At 56.3% G+C, this 18,513-nt stretch overlaps 2 protein-coding genes across 2 annotated transcripts; both read left to right on the top strand.

The window, feature by feature from the left end:
* The first annotated feature begins 11,535 nt into the window (after positions 1-11,535).
* LOC135984611 (endosome-associated-trafficking regulator 1-like) lies at positions 11,536-12,654 on the top strand. Its single transcript, XM_065627107.1, has one exon. The coding sequence runs from the start codon at positions 11,536-11,538 to the stop codon at positions 12,652-12,654; it is 1,119 nt and encodes a 372-aa protein (XP_065483179.1).
* A 4,285-nt stretch (positions 12,655-16,939) lies between these two features.
* On the top strand, positions 16,940-18,229 carry KCNJ4 (potassium inwardly rectifying channel subfamily J member 4). The gene has a single exon (XM_065634791.1). The coding sequence runs from the start codon at positions 16,955-16,957 to the stop codon at positions 18,227-18,229; it is 1,275 nt and encodes a 424-aa protein (XP_065490863.1). The 5' UTR covers positions 16,940-16,954.
* Positions 18,230-18,513: the final 284 nt, after the last annotated feature.

Here is an 18,513-nt window from a genome sequence, read left to right as displayed (position 1 = left end):
GGTCATCCTGCTGTCCACCAGGACCCCCAGGTCCCTTTCCCCTACACTGCTCTCTAATAGGTCATTCCCCAACCTATACTGGAACCTGGGGTTGTTCCTGCCCAGATGTAAGGCTCTACATTTTCCCTTGTTATATTTCATTAAATGATGGGAGGAGGGTGGCAGTGGGAGCCTGACAGGTGCTAAGGAGTCCAAAGCTGTGTTGTGTGGTTTAAGCACTTGAAGTCAGACCTGCCCAGGACAGAGAGAGTTCGTGCTGGCTTAGCTGGTGTCACAGAAAAGCTGTACCCCGGCTGCTTAAGCAGGGGCTGCTGGGATGGTGGTTGTGCTTGTCTTCATCCTCAGGCAGGAGAGGGGGCAGGTAGTGCTTGCTCACCTTCCAGAAGCTCCTGCTTCCCCCCTCCATTTGCCCCCGCATCCCTCTCCATCCATCCCTCCACCCCTCAATCCCTCTCTCCATCCCTCCATCCACCCCTCCACACCTCCATCCATCTCTTCAAACCATCCGTCATCCATTCCTCCATCCCCCTTTCCCCCTTTTCCTCCATCCTTGTATCCATCCCTCTACCCTTCCATCCCTCCATCCCTCTGCCTCCTCCATCCCCACAGCAGCATCGGGAAAGGTTGGCGGAGTGGGGCTATTTTTGGGAGCGTCTCCCTGGCAACGGCTGCCACCACCGTCTGTGGTGGCTTTTCCATAGGTGCTAAAATATTCCACGCTTCTTATTAAAGACGGTGCTGGTGGAGACGGGCGGGGGTGGTGATTGTGAGCCACCCCACTGCCGGGGCCGGCGGGCCTGGGGTGGCCAGGGCACAGCACCTCGGGGGCACAAGGACAGCGAGGGGGTGGTCGCATCCTTGGTGCAATGTCTCCATGTCCCTGACAAAGGCCCTGGCTATGCTGGCTCCCTCTTGGCCATGCTAGGGTGCTGTGCCGTGCACAGGGTGCAGCTATTCATCTTCTTGAAGACCTTATTGCAGCCTTTCAGTACTTAAAAGGGGCCTATAAGAAAGATGGGGACAGACTCGTTAGCAGGGCCTGTTATGACAGCATGAGGGCTCATGGTTTTGAAGTAAAGGAGGGGAGATTGAGGTTAGACATGAGGAAGAAATTTTTTCCAATGAGGGCGGTAAAACACTGGCACAGGTTGCCCAGAGAGGTGGTAGATGCCCCATCCCTGGAGACATTCCAGGCCAGGCTGGACGGGGCTCTGAGCAACCTGATCTAGTTGAAGATGTCCCTGCTCATCGCAGGGAGGTTGGACTAGATGACCCTTGAAGGTCCCTTCCAACACAAACTATTCTATCATTCTATGTTTCTCTTGCTGTCCAGGTGGAGAGGAATATAGCAAGGTCTCAGGGGGAGCCGGCAATGAGGAGTAGAAGGCAGAGAGGGTGAAACCCAGCCTGAACCCAAGGGAGCTGCAGGGGTGAGTGGGTGCCTGGCAGCTTCACCCGCCTGGGGAAGGAGCAAGATGTCTCAGCAGCGTCTTCATCCCTTTACCACATGGAGAAGAAAGGCCTGTTGTGGTGCCAGAGGGCAGCAATGCTTTATTATGGGGTCCCCGTGCAGCTCCCAGGTGGTGGCTCTTGGGATGCAGCCCCACAGGCACTGGGGATGGGGCTTTTGGGAAAGCGAGTCCCCTCCCTGAACCTGGACAAAGTCCATGTAGGGACAGCTGTAGAGTGGCCAGAGGGAGCAGGCTGACCCTGCTCCATCCGAGCACCATGGCTCCCTGGGACCCCAGGCTGAGCGCTGGGTAGTGGCTGCGGTTGGGCCGGGGCAAGCTGGCCGGTGCAGGAGGCTGCCATGCTCCCCACATGCAGCTGCTCATCTGTGCAGAGAGCTGCTAAAAATACCCTCTGCCCTGCCCCGGGGTGGCTTTTCCAGGCAAGAGCAGATGGTCCTCACCATGGTGGTGTTCACTGATACAGGTGAGAGACAGAGATCCCTGCAGTGTATTGTGCAAGGGGGCATCCATGTGCCAGGGGATCTTGGGATGAGTTTTGGCAGGGAGGGTCACAATTGCTGCAGGACTGGGACCCAGAGGGCACTCAAAAAGTGGGGTTTTTGCTCTTTTTTGACTTTCCCGCAGAGGCCTTAATGTTGGAGACGGCAGATGAGACACTGAGATGGAAACCATGCCCATGGACACCACTAGGCTGTTGCAGGGCTGTCTCTGGGAGCCCATGCCTACAGCTGCTGCCTGCAGGGTCAGGGCTCTCTTCAGCTTCCAGCTTCCCTCTGGCACCAAAGGGGCATCTTCACTGCCACGGGGTCCCCTGGCCCCTCGCCTTGCCACCAAGAAGTGGCCTCTTCAAAGCCCCTGAGATGCTGCTGGCCACAGAGACCCAGGGAAGGTTTCCAGATCCGGGCTTCCCAGCCAGGCGGCCGTGCACCATCCTGGAGCCCTGAGGGCTCGTCCCTCCTTACCCTTGTCCCTTTCCCCATCCTTGCCTGTCCTAGCAGGACAGCCCCAGCACTGCAGGGTGGGGAGGCCAGGCTGTGGATGTGGTGAGCTGATGCCCCATAGCAAATGCTCTGCACAAGCTGGGAGAGCCTGGTCCTTCTTCAGGGCGAGGTGTCAGCCCAGCACCCCAAATGCAGGTGGGAAAAAAGCCCTGACAGTGGATATTTCAGCCCCCTGTGCCAGCCCGGTGGGAGGATTTGCCTTCCCGGGGCATCGGGTGGCCCTGCTGTCCCCTTCCCGCTGCCGATGGTTGCGCTCTCGTCTCCCCCACGGCAGCTCGGCAGCGGTGCCTCCGTGGCTCTGAGCTCACACGCGAGGATGGGCTAAAGTAGAGCGGAAAGCTGTTGGATCCTACCACAGAGTTACTGACTTCTCAGCTACAGACTGCATAGCAATCAGCGAGGGGGAGAGGCAGCTCGGGAAAGGGAGCGAAGCGCAAAGGGAGGAAGAGTGGAAGGGAGAGAGGAGGGATTTGGGGACCAGGGCAGGGGGACAACGAGGGGCACAGGCAAATAATGCCAAGGAAGGAGGGAGCCAGGCAGGATGGGGAGACCTGACCTCGTCGCTGAGCCGTGAAGGCACATCAGAGCTCTGTGGGATGGATGCTCCCGGGAGCGAAAAATGCTGAGGAGAGGCAGAGGCAGGAGGAGAGCGCTGGCGTGGGCAGGGCAGAGTTAGGAGAGGAGCAGGTCGTGTCGGAGAAGTAGCTCCTCGAGGTGTGTGTTTTGGGGGGGAAACCCAAGCCAGAGGCTGCAGAGAGACCTCCCCGATTCCTCCGGTCCGGCTGAGGCGTTTCATGGTGAGATGGAGAAACCGTCCGCTTTCCCCTTCCTCTGATGTTGGCTCGGCAGGACCAGAGCAGGCGGCAGCCCTCGGCAGGACCCGGGTAAGAGGCGGTGCTGGGGCGCGCTGCTCCCCTCACCGGCGTCAGATCGGGAAGGGTTTATTTTTTTTCCTTAGGAAAATAATGTATTGTTTCATCTGTGCTCGCTCTGAGGAACAGCTATAAATATAACTTAGGGAGAGATGCGTGGCTTCATGTGAGCGTGCCAGTGAATAATAAAGTTGCCCGTGTGCACAGTGTCTGCACACGCAGCTATTGCGGTGGCCATGGGCCAAGGGGCAGGGGTGGGCACCACCTGCGAACCCCCCCAACTTCCCTCCCTTCCCCTCGCTGCCCTGACTTCGGTCACTTTGCAGGTAACTTCTCAATTTTTTTAGCTCCCAGTGTTTCCTTAGTACCTTCTCACCTGGGGCTGGGTCTCACTCACCCTTCATTTCTCCTGCTTTGCGTGGTCCCAGCCAGTTCCCAGAGAAGAACAGAACTGGAGACCCATTCTCCAAGCACTTGCACATGACCAGGGCTGAAGCGACCATGTTGGTTCTCCCCCTGCCCATGGAGCTTTTGGGGTTCCAGACCTACCCTCCTCTCCCTTGCCTTCCACCTCTTCTAGCCCCAGTGTGGATGATCCTGCCAGTGGTGGCTGAACATCCCTCAGATAGGTATGGTGCAAAGGTTCTTCTGGATACTGGGTTTGGGTGAAGGAGCTCAGGAGGAAGCCATGAGCAAAATGCTGGAGGAACTCTTCCTTTGCTCCCTGTTGGCAAGGCCAGGGTCCCCGCCGCGGCGGGAGCAGGCAGGTTTGCATGGTGCAGGCAGGTCACCTCAGACACCCTTGGTGACCTGCCTTCAGCCCTTGATGCCCTCCCTCCCAGGAAAATCACCTGGAGACAACCAAATCCCTCTGCCTAGAGCCTGGAGTCTCCCATCCCCACTGCCCAGCCCTGGCTCCATCTGTGGCAAAGTGAATGGCAGCTACAGGGCCTCTTCTTTCTCCCCTTCCTCCCTTCAAGGGGTGTGCTGCCAAGGGCAGGTGATGACAGCGCATGTGGGGGACGTGCGGCCGAGGCGACGTGGCTCCAAGTCTCCCCTCAAACCCCGCTCCGTGCCCTCCTTGGCTTCTTGAGAGGAGGTGTCTGCGGGAGGCGGGAGGTGTGGAGAGGGACCCAGGGACTGGGGTCACCCGGAGCCCACAAGAGGACGGGGGGGTGCATGGGGAGCACATCTCACCTAAGATATGGGGACATGCCCCCTCTCCATTTGCCATTGGAAGTGGCAACCACAGATGCCTGAGTCACCCCGGCACATGGCCACCCCTGTTTGTAGCCACTGATAACAATAGTAAGTCCCTGGGAATTACGTCTCTTAGAAGGGAAACATGAGCTGGTGGGGACAGGGGATGGCAAAGAAGAGGAGGGATGTTGAGGATGGCAATGGACAGATGGGATGAACTGGAGAGGGCTGATCTGGAGGAAAGTGGGGCTCCCTGTCCTCCACCTCTCTTCTCTTCCATCTCTCCCCCTCCTCAGGTGCCCAGACCGAGTGCCACAGCGTTTGGTGCTGGCGGGGGGCTGGCAGTGGTCCGTGCCCCTTGCAGCCCCCCGCCATGGTTTGCAAGAAAAGCCAAAAAGCGAGAAGGTGGCCATGGAAGGATGGATTTAGCTGGCAGAACGGGTCCCTGCTGGTCCCTTGGTTGCTCGGCCACCCCGAGCTCGGCCGCTGGCCACCACCCCAGGAACAGACGTGTTCCTGGGTGGTATCGCTGGTGGGAGGGTGTCGGCAAGGGGGAGGAGGACACGGTGATGGACACCTGTGCTAGCCGCGTGCTGGCATCAGTGCAGATGCAGAGCAGAGTGGTTAATGGCAATCTGCCCTCAGCAAGTTCCCGCTGTCCTGTCTTGTTATTGCGCTGGGTTGGCTTAACCCGGCAGCGCAGCCGAGGATCAATAGATGGATGCTCGTGTCTTAGCGATCGATCCCGTACTCACAGGCGCGTGGCTCCCCAGCCTCCCGCTGGCGCTCATTTTTCTGTGAATGGCAAGGACCGAGAGGAGCTGTCTGCGCTTGTCTTGCAGCACTGCAGAGACACGTTGGGCTAAATTCGTGTTCTCCGATGCTGCTGCTCCTGTGCCCCTCGCCGGGGTGGAGAGGCCTCACACAGAGCCCATGGAGGCACCAGCACTGGTTTTCCTCCCCAAACAAGGTGGCTTTACCAGGCATGGCCAGTCTTGAAGCCCCTTCTTGGGGGACATGCTGATCCTCTGGCAGTGGTGGGCTCAGGATGGTCAAGGGCTGCCTTTGAGGTCTCACCTTCAGACCTCTCAGGCTTGTCCTCCAGCAGTGAAGGAGGTGCCATGACCTGAGCAGATGAGAGATGGGAGATGGCTGCAGCATGACCCTGTCCCAGCTGTCCCAGAGACCCGTGCACCTCCATGCCTGGCCTCGCGGGAGGCTGGTGGCAGGCAGCTTGCCTGCAGGGGTGGCTTTGGCATTCACCCACCCGTGCATGTGGGGAGGAGGTGCCACCTGTGGCGGGCACCAGCCACGCTGGCATGGCAGCACCGCTGCCGCTCTCACCAGAGATGAGGGAGCGGAGGATGGAGGATGAAGTATCCTCCAGCCAGGGGCTCCTGCTGCTGCTTTGCCCGCGCCTGCGCCAGCCCCTGCCACCATGGCGGCGGGCCTGCCCCTCGCAATCTGGACGGCTGCTCGATTTCTATGGCAACATTTCTCCAGAAATGCTTCATAGGGAGCCTGGTGCTGTGCGAAAATGAGAGAGGCAGCGTCCTGCACTCTGTCCCCTGTGAAGGGCTTGCAGAAAAGCCCCCACACACCTCTCCTGCCTCCCTCCTCGTCTCCTTCCCTCCCTCCCGCCCCGGCGAGCGGTGCCAGCACTGGTGCAATGAGCTGTCGGCCTTGTCCCATCTGCCCCTCCGCTGCCTGTTTCCCTCCCTCTGCCTTCATCTTTGCTCCCCCCTCTCCTCTCGTCTGCTCCCTTTCTGCCCCGGGCCATGGCATTCGCTGGAGGCCTGCTTAGGCACCTGCGCAGTGGGGTCAGCCGAAAAGAGACTTAGAGAAAGAGGATGTCAAAAGAGACTGTGCTATAGAGGAGGGTAAAGCCGCCCTATAGCCCCATGAGTGCTCTACAGACTGGCCCTGCCAGCAGCATGGTGAGCGCAGGGGCTGAAAGTACCGGGGGTCCCGGAGGCTTGGACGGGCAGGTGCTTCATCCCTCCAAAAAGCTCGATGGCATTATGAAGAGATGGTGCCTGCTACAGAACTAGACCTAGCGGCCCCAGAAGTCCTCTCCTCTCCTGTCCTTGTCCCTTGCTCAACCAAGAAAGAGCCCCCTGCCCGGGTGGAGGTGAGCAGGCAGAAGCCACAGGTAGCACCTAGAGGCAGGTGGGCAGGCGGTGTGCCGGGGGGAGCAGGGCTACAACAGCAACCCGTGATGGGGATATCGCTGGCCTAGCAATGTGCAAACACGGCTGCCATGTCCTGCTTTGCACCGCCCTCCCCCTGCGCTGGAGCCCGTCCGTGCTGGCAGCCTCCGCCGTGCTGGGCAGCCGGGGGACAGGCGGGAGGAAGGGGGGACGGTCCTTCATACCACCGGCGTTGGGCAGCACTTAGGCTTGATGTCTTTCAGGTGCATTTGTTTAACTGGTCTGCGCAAGCTGCAGTCAGCAGGCTTGCAGTTGAAATAGTCGATCCACTCTCTGCAGGAACTCAGTTTTGCAGCTTTCCCAGGACGCTCCCTCAGGTCTGTGGCTGGTGCTGAGCAGGTGTGACTGAAAGGGGAGAAGCTGGGACCCCCTCAGGAGGCTGTTGGCTCCGCTGGGATCCTTGTTACAATAGCAACCAGGGTTTTGGGGGACAATTTTTGTTTCTCTGTCACTGATAGTTTTGCGCTGAGCATTCAGGCCAGGCTGGGAACTCAGCCCTTGTGCAGCAGCGGGGTGCAGCGCTGCGGCTGTGGCCTCTCTCGGTCGGGGCTCAGTGCCGAGCAAGCTTTGCCCTGCCTATTGCTCACCCTTTGCTGCTGTCACTGCTGTCACTATTGTTATCATCGTTCAAAGCCCATTTGCAGGTGCTTTCCTTGCTGGGAGCTTCGCAGAGGCACCAGCAGACAGTCCCTGTCCTGTTGGGAGTGCAATGGCAGCAGGCAGGCAGGTGACACTGGCCACTCTTACCACCCTTTTCCTGTGCACCGATAACAATCCTCATCCCTGACTAGCTAAAAACCAGCAAGAGGCCATGTGTGGGCAGTCCTGGCCAGGCTGGCACGGAGTCAAGAGGGGCTCTGTGCTGGAGAGGTGCAGAGCCGCAGGGACACTGCTGGGGACAGCCTTTCGGCAGGGCTGCTGCAGGGCAGGATGCTCAGTGAAGGGAGCTCCTGGGGTAGGAGGTTAGGAGAGATGCCCATTTTGCTGATGCAGTCATGCTGGGAAGCTGGAGGAGGTGGCCTGAGCGCACCGCAGACACCTAGGACATGGGGACCTTGGGGGCACCCCAGCAGCTTTGTTTTTTCAGCTCTTGAGGGTTTTGCACCAACCCTTCGGGGTCTAGTCCATGGTTTTGGCAGGATGGCCGCCGGGGCGGACATCAGCCCCATCACTTCCTTGGGACCAGGTGGGATGTGGTCTGCACACTGGCTGCCACAAAGCCCAGCTTCTGTTTGGCCAAGAACAAGACCCAAGGAAGGCCAGGGACCTTCTGAGCATTTAATTTTACCTGTGATGCCGGCCCCAAAGAGTAACACCCACCTACCTCACTCAACAAGAAAAAGCGGGGATTCCTCCCCAGCCATTGCCCCAGCAGCATCCTCTCCTTACACTCCTGCTTGGCCATCCCCGGCCCCTGCCCCTTGGCCCCCCAGCCCCATTTTGGCCAGATGAAAGCAGGTGGGCACCTGTGCCAGTCCCACCAGCCCCCTGTGGGGTCCCCCCGCTCTCGGCCGGGATCCCGGGGAGCGGGCGGCCGCTCTTGCAGAGTCGTGGCCCAGCTGGTGTGGCCGGAGCAGGAATTGCTGGGGCGGTGTGGGAGCTGGCAGGAGGTGATGCTGTCACCTTTCCGTGCCTCTTCCTGACTTTGTCATCCCGGGGACCTTTGTGTGGATCCCATTTTTATCTGTTTTTTCTCCCTCTGTGTCTTTCTCTCCTTCTCTCTTTGCTTTCTTCTCTCCCCCTCCCGTCAGTATGTGGGCTGATCACTGCTCAAACTTTTAATTCAGATGGTAATTGGAATAATAATACGGGCAGAATCCTTCTGGCTCCGTTGCTGCAGCTGGCTTCAGGGAGCTATGAATAGCTCTGAGTCACACACTGAGATGGTTTAACTTCAAATCATTTTGTTTTGTTTTCATATTACCCATCCCCAGGCTCCAGGGCTTCACCAGGGGAGGGGAAAAATCCCCCCCTTCACTCCACTCCAAAATATAAACTGGACAGGGGCACGTTAATAAAATTATCTTTTGGCGAGAGAAACTGGTCAGCAGATCGTGCCTGGCGGGGCAGATGGGGACTGCTGGCACTTACTCGATCTATTTATAATTATTGAACGAAAAGGCAGAAGTGTGTATATAAAAATGGTATAGAGTTGATTACAGCTTCCTCCACTCACCTTCCATATGTCACTTGCCTTTTTAATATGGTAAAGCTCTCCTGCACGGTGACCGGGCCTTTGCTTGTGCTCGCACAGCACCCAGCACCCAGCGCCCAGCACCCTGCCCTGCCGCCACCGAGGATGGAGAGCTCGGCCGCTGCCTCTCGTGGACCATGGCACCACGGCACGGAGCCCTGGCATGAAGCCCAGGAGTATTTGCGAGGAACAGGGTACGAGATGGAGTTACAAAGAGGACAAACTGAATGTTGTGTGTCTATGAGGCTCTGCAAAAAGCTAAAGGGGTCTGCTCTCTGCTGCGGGTGTTTCTACCCTGACTCCCCAAGAGGCAAAAAGACGTCTGCCATGTTGTCACTGTGCCCGAGCTGGCAGGATGGGTCTGTGGATGCTGTCCTCAAAACCAGAAGGTACTACCCGGTTGGTAAGAGGAATTAAGGCATGAGGTGCAGCAGAACCAGCGGCTGTGGTATTGACCACAGACAGGAGGGATGCATTTGCCAGACGACTCCAGATAAAGCAAAGACTAAGAGTGTAAAAATACCCTGGGATTTTTCCATCATCGTCGTTCGCGGTGTACATTCCAGAGCACCAGATACGGTTGTTATAAAAAGAGAAGTGGGGGAGTGCTTCAGCGTGGACTTTTCTGTTCTGTTTCATGAGACTCTTCCACCGCAAATTTAAGGAAGGATTGTCAAATATGATCCACTCTGGCAGGGGCTGGAGAAAGCTTGGGATGTGCAAGGCGCTGCACCATGTACTGGGATGGAGTGATGGAGGCATTGCACCAGCACCGCATGCCCTGATGTTATTATCAGCCTGCAGAACCCTCGGAAAGCGATGGCAGCAGCCCAGTCCCACGCTTCTGCTCGGGGTCAGAGCAGCGCCGGGGTGGCAGCGTGGGCTGGTGTGATGGCTTGTGCTGCTGGAGCGCGGTGTCACCTGGGCAGGATGACTGCAGTACGGTGGTGGTGTCCCCAGTGTCACTCAATCTAGGGCGCAGGAGGGGGAAAGTGTTTGGGAAGGAGGGAAGAGCAGCCCAGGCTGCAGGGCTGGAGGCAGCTGGTGGCCCCTGGAGACCCATCTGCCTGACAGCTTCAGCACTGGAAGACAGGGGCTGTGATGCCCAGTCAGCAGCAGCTTCCTAAACTGCTGGGGGGTTTCCTCAGGCCATGAAATATGTGGGTGTTCGTGGATGCTGGGGACAGGAGGGATGGAGACACATCTCTCAGGACTGCAGCCTCCTGCCTAGCATCTCCCCGTGTGCCCCATGCTGCACCCACTGGTGGGGTTTCATCCCATTCCCCAAGAGCTGCCGCTGACCTTCCAGCTTCCCCCTCCACATCTAGGTCCCAGGAGGCAGAGAAAGCTCCAAGAAAGGTCCTCGGGCATGTTCTGGGATTTGCACCTCTGGTCTTGGTCAGGCTTTCTCCTCCTGGCCTGTACAGTAGGCGGCTGCCTGTTCAGGATGGGAATGGCATCCCCTTTTGCTGGAGGCATCCCTGAGCCGTCCCCCTTCATCACATTGGCATTTCAGGTTTCCAAGAAGCAAAAAGACCCTTTCATGGATGTTTGCAGGGAGTTTGCATAGGGCGCGGGCTCCTGGTGCAGCCCCTGGCCTTGCTGAGCTCTCAGCACCCATTTTTCTGGCAGGGTTGTCAGTGATGGCCCTGGGTCTCCAGCTGCTGAGGACAAATGGTGGCTACATCACCTCCTGGCACAGCGTCTCTACGGGGCTAATGCCAGCACTCCCCAGTCCAGGGCTCCTCACCCTCCTGTCTGTCTTCTCCATGGCGGCACCGTGCACTGCGGGGGTGTGTTGGGGTGGAAGTGGTAAGTGGGTTTATTTTTGTTCGTCTCTTGGCTCGTGCCACTCCGAGTTTGTGGTGCCCGGTATTACGAACACTTCCCTGCACCAGCTGGCAGCAGGGGATGAATCAGATCAGCAGCACCATGGCATGGACCCCTCACTGGCTGGTCGACTTGGGGCGATGCCTCTGGACAAAGCGCTGGTGATGTCTCCTACCTCTGCCTAGGTTGAGCCCTGGCACCAAAGTGCCAGCCCCTTGGTCTTGCTGATGGAGATGACTCAGTAGCCCGCAGGGCAGGGTTGTCCCCTCTGGCCCACTCTGCCTGCATGGGGCCTGCTGCTCCCTGTCCCTCCTGCACGCCGGAGGTCTCAGGTGGCTTCATCAGCTCCTCTTTGCCCACTGGAGCATCCCTGAGTTGGGCTCAGCTCTGCTGTCACGAGGATACAGTTTATCCTCCCGCTGCCAAAAAAACAGTTTTGCAGTTGATTGGTTCCTCTCCTCCCTGGTCGTAACCTGACAGCGGGCAGTGAAGTCACATAATGACATCACAGACCTTGGTGACTCCTGTTCTCCTCATAGCAAAGACACGAACATGCCTGGTCTTCCTCTCCGTTCCCTCCTGAACACTCTGGTGATCTAAATGGAGTGATTTTGGTGTCTGCCCTTTCCCCTGAGAGCGTCGCTGAGGCTGCAGAAGTTGGCACACTGCTTGTCAGTGCCACCTGCCTGCGTGACCTGGGCTCCAGGAGGATAATTTGGATCCTCCTGCTTGCTGCAGCCCAGAGCATCCTGAAAAATGTCATGGCTGCTTGACTGCTCTGGGAAAATTGAGAGTGTCTGCCCAGAATCCCAAGGCTTGGAAGATGATGATAATGACGATGATAATGATGATGAATTCGGCTACCCCTGCCACTCCGCACATCCTCCACCCGAGTGCAAGAGCAACAACAGGTCAGGTGACAGCCAGGTGGAGGATCTGGGGGATCCCAACCCCTTTTCTGTAAATCCCAGGCACTCTTACATGGTGAAAGACGAAGAAGTGAAAAATAGAATATATGCCAAGAAGTTGGCCGAGCATGCACAGGAGCTTGAGAAGGAAGCTCAGGAGTTTCAGGAACCACTTCACAAAGACATGGAAAATCCTGGCAGCTTGTCCAAAGATGAGGACCACAGCTGGACCTACCACCCTCCCGTGCATCAAAGGTCGCATGTTCTCCGAACCGCCAGTGCGGCATCATGTGGCTCCTATGACTCTTTCCAGTGTGGTACGGGCAAGCACACGGGGATGGATGCCTTTGCCCCATGGGGCCATGCCAGTGACCCTTACCTGGGGTACTCAGAGCGCACCAGGGCAGCAGATCCACACATGCTGCATGAGGAGGCCATCGGGGACAGGGAGTTCTCATCCCTGCAGCTGACCCATGATGTGCTCAGGGAGGAGAACACCATGCTCAGGAGGGTGGTCAGGAGCATGCAGAACTCCTTGGAGAGCCAAGCGTGCATGCTGCAGAAGCTGGAGAAGCGGCTGCAGGTCACCCTGGACAAAGAGAGGAGGGAAGCCCAAGAGCTACAGTCCTTTGTCGAGCAGAAGGAGTGGAGTCTCCACGTAATGACCCAGCGGGCTCTGGAGGCAGAACACAACGTGGAGAAGCTGAAGCAGGAGATCTTTATTCTCCAGGAAGAGCTGGAGAGCTGCAAGATGGAGAACGAAAACCTGAGAGCGGGCCAAATGACCGACCTGGGGGCTGTGAAGGGCAACATAGACTTCGCCTTGCAGAGCCTCCACAAGATAATAACAGGTGCAAACTGGTCCATCAGACAGCTCACCTCTGGAGCAGAGTCTCTGCATTTTGTTGCTGAGGTCCTTAAATCTACTGGAAAAATTTCTGAACTTGAAGCAGAAACAGAGCTATGAGCTGAATTTGGTGTGGGTCCTACAAATGAGTGTATGGACCGAAACCACTGGTGTTTCACTACAGCCTGTACTAAAACCATTTGCTCTCATGTGCCGCAATATGTGTGTTCAAATCGTTACGCTTTATTCTCCATGGAAATACATTTCTCGGGATGAAGTACAAATTGCAGGTAGTGATGTAGCTTTAGCTGCTGGTGCTCTGTTCTGGCATGGTGGAGCCAGCAACAAATGTCTCCCAGGCTCTGAGCTGCAAGGTCCAGCCGTGGTGGGCTCTGCATCTTGCCACCAAGATTATCAGAGGGCTGGAACATCTCTCCTATGAGGACAGGCTGAGAAAGTTGCGGTTGTTCAGCCTGGAGGAGAGAAGGCTCTGGGGAGACCTTATCGTGGCCTTTCAGCACTTAAAAGGGGCCTATAAGAAAGATGAGGACAGACTTGTTAGCAGGGCCTGTTCTGATACGTCAAGTGGTCATGGTTTAAACTAAAGGAGCGGAGATTGAGGCTAGACATGAAGGAAGAAATTTTTTAAGAAGAGGGTGGTAAAACACTGGCACAGGTTGCCCAGAGAGGTGGTAGATGCCCCATCCCTGGAGACATCCAAGGCCAGGCTGGACGGGGCTCTGAGCAACCTGATCTAGCTGAAGATGTCCCTGCTCATTGCACGGAGGTAGGACTAGATGGTCTTCGAAGGTCCCTTCCAACCCAAACTATTCTGTAATTCCCTTAGCTGTACCAGCCAGACTCAGACATGAGCACAGCCCTTGCAGTACCTGCATTTCATCTGCTTCCTTTGCTCCTTCTCGGTGAGCTGGGGAAGGCAAGAGCAGAGATCTGGGTGCTGCTAGACATGGTTCCAGTGGGCAGAAGCTCCTTAGGTCTTCCTTCCTCTTTTTTTGGAGCTGGCGACCACCTGGCCAAAAATCTGAAGTCTCTAGAAATTGTGAACCCGTTCCTGCAGCTGGGGTGTTAGTGGTGGTCCAAAACATTTAGGAAGTTGTGAAGTATCCATGTGTGAGCTGTGGCAGTGCCTTTCTCCACTCTCAGTGTCTGTGCTGGATAAGGATGAGCTGTCTGGAGAGGATGCTTTTCCTCTCCTGACTGGAGCTGGTATAGGGTGATATACCCTAATTGCCTGCCTTTGTCACCTCCTAAAGACCTGTGGGACTCTGCATTCCAAACTCACCACATAATCACTGAAGATACATCTTAGCTTTATCCTAGTGGGACCATCTGTAGGCATGAAGTGACCTTTCTTCATCCCCTGGTCATCCCTCAACATTTATTTAGGTTGTTGACTGCAGTTTCTGCTGTAGGTTTACCCAGCTGCACAACAAAATTTCCCATATGTGCCCAAATTGACCATCCTCAGAGATTCGGACCTTGTAGGGCAGTGAGGGGTGGGTGCTGCCAGAGGTCAGTGCCAAAGTGCTTTTTCCTGATGGGAATTTTTGGGCAGCTGTTCAATTTACCTCTATATGGTCAATTGTAGACTACGAGGTTGCTGTTTTCTCCTGGTACCATAATATCCCTGGCCCGAACAACCACTGAGGCTTAAACTGCCTCAGTAACCTTGGTCTCTGGAGGAGAGACTACTGGTTAATCTTCACCCCAGACATGACAACAGCAGTGCTTGCACATCAGAGGTGATGTCTGGATACCCTTACTTGCTGTGTTCTAGTCTGTGCTTCTAACTGGGGAAGGCTGGTGGTCACCCTGAGCCACATGAAGCTCCGTTCTGCAACACTGATGATGAGACAAGGATGGTTCTCACCAGCTTTTCTCTCCCTGACAACATCACTTGCTGTTGCTTTCTGCTGTCTGTGCATGACCACTCGTGAGAAGCTCTAAACCTTGGATTTGACCCAGAAATCCTTGATTTTGTCCCAGATATGGCAACCACTGGTTGCTCATAGGTAGGACTGGGAGGCAGCAAACTCGCTGGCTGTGTGTGTGTCCTGTGCTCCGCACTGGCTGCTGTAATCCAAAGGTTACAGTGCAGGATTAGCATGGGTGTACAAAGCCTTTCCTAATCTGTGAGTCATTACCCCCTCACTGCATTTCACTTCCCAGCAGCTCTGGGCAGGCGGGATAGGGTGGCTCTTGAGTCTTCCATTTCTCCGTTCTTCGGCTCAGGGAGGACCAGGTCAGGACGCAACATCTCCTGGACATCCTGCCCAGGGCTCTGCTGTTGAGCTGCTCCTTGGATGCTGCACACAGGGCACGTCGCAAGGTTTGTTTGCTCTAACTGGCTTCTCCTTGGCTACCCCTGAGTCCTTCCTTTCCATCAGTTCTCCTTTTTGGCTCTATCCTTCACTTTTCTTCTCTTTCCCCCCTGGAAATAAATCCTCTCTGGGTGAGGCTGGGCTGATGGGGATCCCTGAGGGCTGCCGCGCATGTCTGTGCTGTGTTAGTCCTTGTGTGCGAGGTATTTAGCCTGGCTGAGCTCTTGTCTTATTGTAAGCTATGATATTAATACAATGGCTCAGGGCAAGGGCCCCGCAAGCTGCTCAGTCGTTGTGCCCTTGATCTGGAGAGTGGTGACCAGCCAGCTCTGCACCTCTCCCAGAGGTAGATGCCAGGGAGTGCGGGGGCTGCGGGCCGTGCAACCCAGTCTTTGTCCATCAGCTCCTCACCTGCCCGAGGCAGGCGGTGACACAGAGGCCCATGGACACCGTCAGATCCCTCCTGAGCAAAAGGCTGGGGGCCCTGCACCCCCACTCCAGGACGGGGACGGCTGTTTCAAGTGAGGCTCTGACTGGGTTTTGCTTCATCCTTCTCTGCAAGGTGTGTGCCCAGGAGCAATCGCGATGGCAGCGCGGGTCCCAGCTCACCAGAGGTGAAACTCGGAGCTGCCCGGTCCCATGTGAGTGCTGCTGCATGAGATCCCACGCCCCCCCAGCTCCCACCGCCCCCTGACACCTGATGATACAGCGAGCCATGGGCAGTGTCCGTGTCAACCGGTGAGTAACCCCCTTCTCAAGGATGGCTGCTGCCCTGATTCTTCTCATGTGGCCCCTCAGGCCCTACCTTCAGCTTGCCTTTTGGTATATTCTCCTCAAATTATCTGCCAGGGGTTTTCCTGCTCCAAGGAATGACTCCTCTCTGCTTCTCCAATCCAAGACACAGCATACAGGGGGCAGTGATCAGAGGAGGAGTGCTGCAGAGGAGAAGCAAAGCCCCGTGTGGTGCTGGACCAGAAATTCTATTCAAGAATTTCTGGTCCAGCACTATTTCAGGACCAGAACTATTCAAGCAGTGCTGCAGAAGCCCCCTGTCCCCAGGAGTCCCCAAGAATCATGACTCCAGCCGCGTGTGCTTCCCCTGCTCCTTTTTCCCACGAGAGGAGGACGAGGAACATGGAGGCCATGCTGGAGGGCTCCAGCTGACCTATCAACACTATGAGGTGGGAGGGGAGCACTGCCAGCCCAACAGGCTCTGGGAAGCCAGAGCTCGGCGGTCATGAGGGCAGAGTGGTCTTGGTGGGTCTGTGCATTCATTCCCGTGATTTCCTCTGTGGTCAGAGCATCTTCTGCCGTCATGTCTTCTGTAGACCCAGCAGCACACGAGGGGCAGCAGTGGTGCCACCTGGCAGGGAGGGGACCCAGAGGGGCGAATGTCTCCCAGAAAGCGTGGGGGGAGTTTCTCCCAGGAAAATCTGCCAGCATTTTGGCTGTTGATCTCCAAATTACACCTTTGGCTTTGGCTGCAGGATGCTGGGAGCCACACATGTTGCTGTGGCAACAGAATTGTCCTGAGCGCAGGAAGTGTATAAACATTGTCACCGATGCACCATGAAATCAGTGAGGAAGGCAGAGGAGAAAATAGAAACTCCCAGCCTTGTATCACGTCAGGGCTAAAATGTGACCAGAACACGGGCACTTGCTCCCAGGCTTCCCAGCTGTCCCAGCTGCCATCGATTTCAAAGCCTTGGGTTCCTCCTCACCACAAAAACTGGAAGGAAGCACAGCGCTACAAGCTTCTTCTGCTTTGCTGCCCTGTTAGGACTTTGCTAAATACAACCTCCTGGCAGCAAGACTCGGCAAATATTGCAGCCGAGCTTCACCAATTCAGTCAGGGTGGCACAACGGTGCAATAACCACAGAAACACGTGGTTGTGATATTTGGCAGCACGATACTGTAGCCCTGTGAGCCACCCACATGTCTCCCACCCTCGCTGTCTCGGTGGTTGCTGTTATTCTTCATGTATTTCTGCTGGAAATGCCATGCCTGTTTCTTCTCTTGCAGGTACAGCATCGTCTCGACTGAAGAGGATGGACACAAGGTCTCTGCGCTGGGCAGCATGAACGGGCACAGCCGGAACGGGAAGGGTCACGCTCCCCGGCGAAAGCACCGCAACCGCTTTGTGAAGAAGAACGGCCAGTGCAATGTCTACTTTGCCAACCTGAGCAACAAGTCTCAGCGCTACATGGCCGACATCTTCACCACCTGTGTGGACACGCGCTGGCGGTACATGCTGATGATCTTCTCCGCCGCCTTCCTGGTCTCCTGGCTCTTCTTTGGCTTCCTCTTCTGGTGCATCGCTTTCTTCCATGGTGACCTCAATGCACCAGCAGTGGCAGGTGGTCCCTCTCTCCTCAAGCCCTGCATCATGCATGTGAACAGCTTCCTAGGGGCTTTTCTTTTCTCAGTGGAGACACAGACAACCATTGGGTATGGCTTCCGCTGCGTGACCGAGGAGTGCCCCCTGGCTATCATGGCAGTTGTGGTCCAGTCCATTGTGGGCTGTGTTATTGACTCCTTCATGATTGGCACCATCATGGCCAAGATGGCGAGGCCCAAGAAGCGGGCCCAGACCCTTCTATTTAGTCACCATGCGGTCATCTCCGTGCGGGATGGCAAACTGTGCCTGATGTGGCGGGTGGGCAACCTGAGGAGGAGCCACATCGTAGAGGCCCATGTCCGAGCCCAGCTCATCAAGCCCTATATGACAGAGGAAGGGGAATATCTCCCCCTGGACCAGCGGGACCTAAATGTGGGCTACGACGTGGGCCTCGATCGTATATTTTTGGTCTCACCCATTATTATTGTTCACGAGATTGACGAGGAGAGCCCACTCTATGGGATTGGCAAGGAGGAGCTGGAGACGGAGAACTTTGAGATTGTTGTTATCCTGGAAGGGATGGTGGAAGCCACAGCCATGACGACACAGGCACGAAGCTCTTACCTCGCTAGTGAAATCCTTTGGGGTCATCGTTTTGAACCAGTTGTGTTTGAGGAGAAGAACCACTACAAAGTGGATTATTCGCGCTTTCACAAGACCTACGAGGTAGCTGGCACACCTTGCTGCTCAGCCAGGGAGCTGCAAGAAAGCAAGATGACTATCTTACCTTCTCCCCCACCTCCCAGTGCCTTCTGCTATGAGAATGAGCTGGCTCTTGTCAGTCAAGATGAAGATGAAGATGATGATGAAGTGGGTGTGGTGTTGGGGGGCAACACCAAGGAGGAGGGAGGTGTCATCCAGATGATGGATTTTGGAAGCCACCTGGACCTGGAGCGGCTCCAGGCAACTCTGCCCCTAGACACAATCTCATACCGCAGGGAGTCGGCCATCTAACTCCTCCAGCCTCCCCGTTCCACACCCGTCGCCCACTGTCTCCTCCTCTGTTCTACACCCGTATGTAGCTGGATAAGCCCTTTGCCCACCAAAAAAATGCCTCCTGTGACTGCCTCTCAGCCCCTGAGTACATCAAAGCCTGGAGCTGCTCTGATATATTCCCTTTCCCGTGAAGTCATGCTGCCTGGAAGAGGGGTGAGGATACACGACTCTTCCAGTGTGCACAGCTTGTGCTGGGATCCCTCTCCTGCCCGGAGATAGGAGAGCAGCACACCTGGTTTCTC

This window comes from Caloenas nicobarica, chromosome 1 (genome assembly GCF_036013445.1).
Source record: "Caloenas nicobarica isolate bCalNic1 chromosome 1, bCalNic1.hap1, whole genome shotgun sequence".
In the NCBI taxonomy this organism is placed as follows: Eukaryota; Metazoa; Chordata; class Aves; order Columbiformes; family Columbidae; genus Caloenas; species Caloenas nicobarica.
Note: the sequence above shows the minus strand (reverse complement) of the source record. Positions and strands in the feature narration are given on the sequence as shown.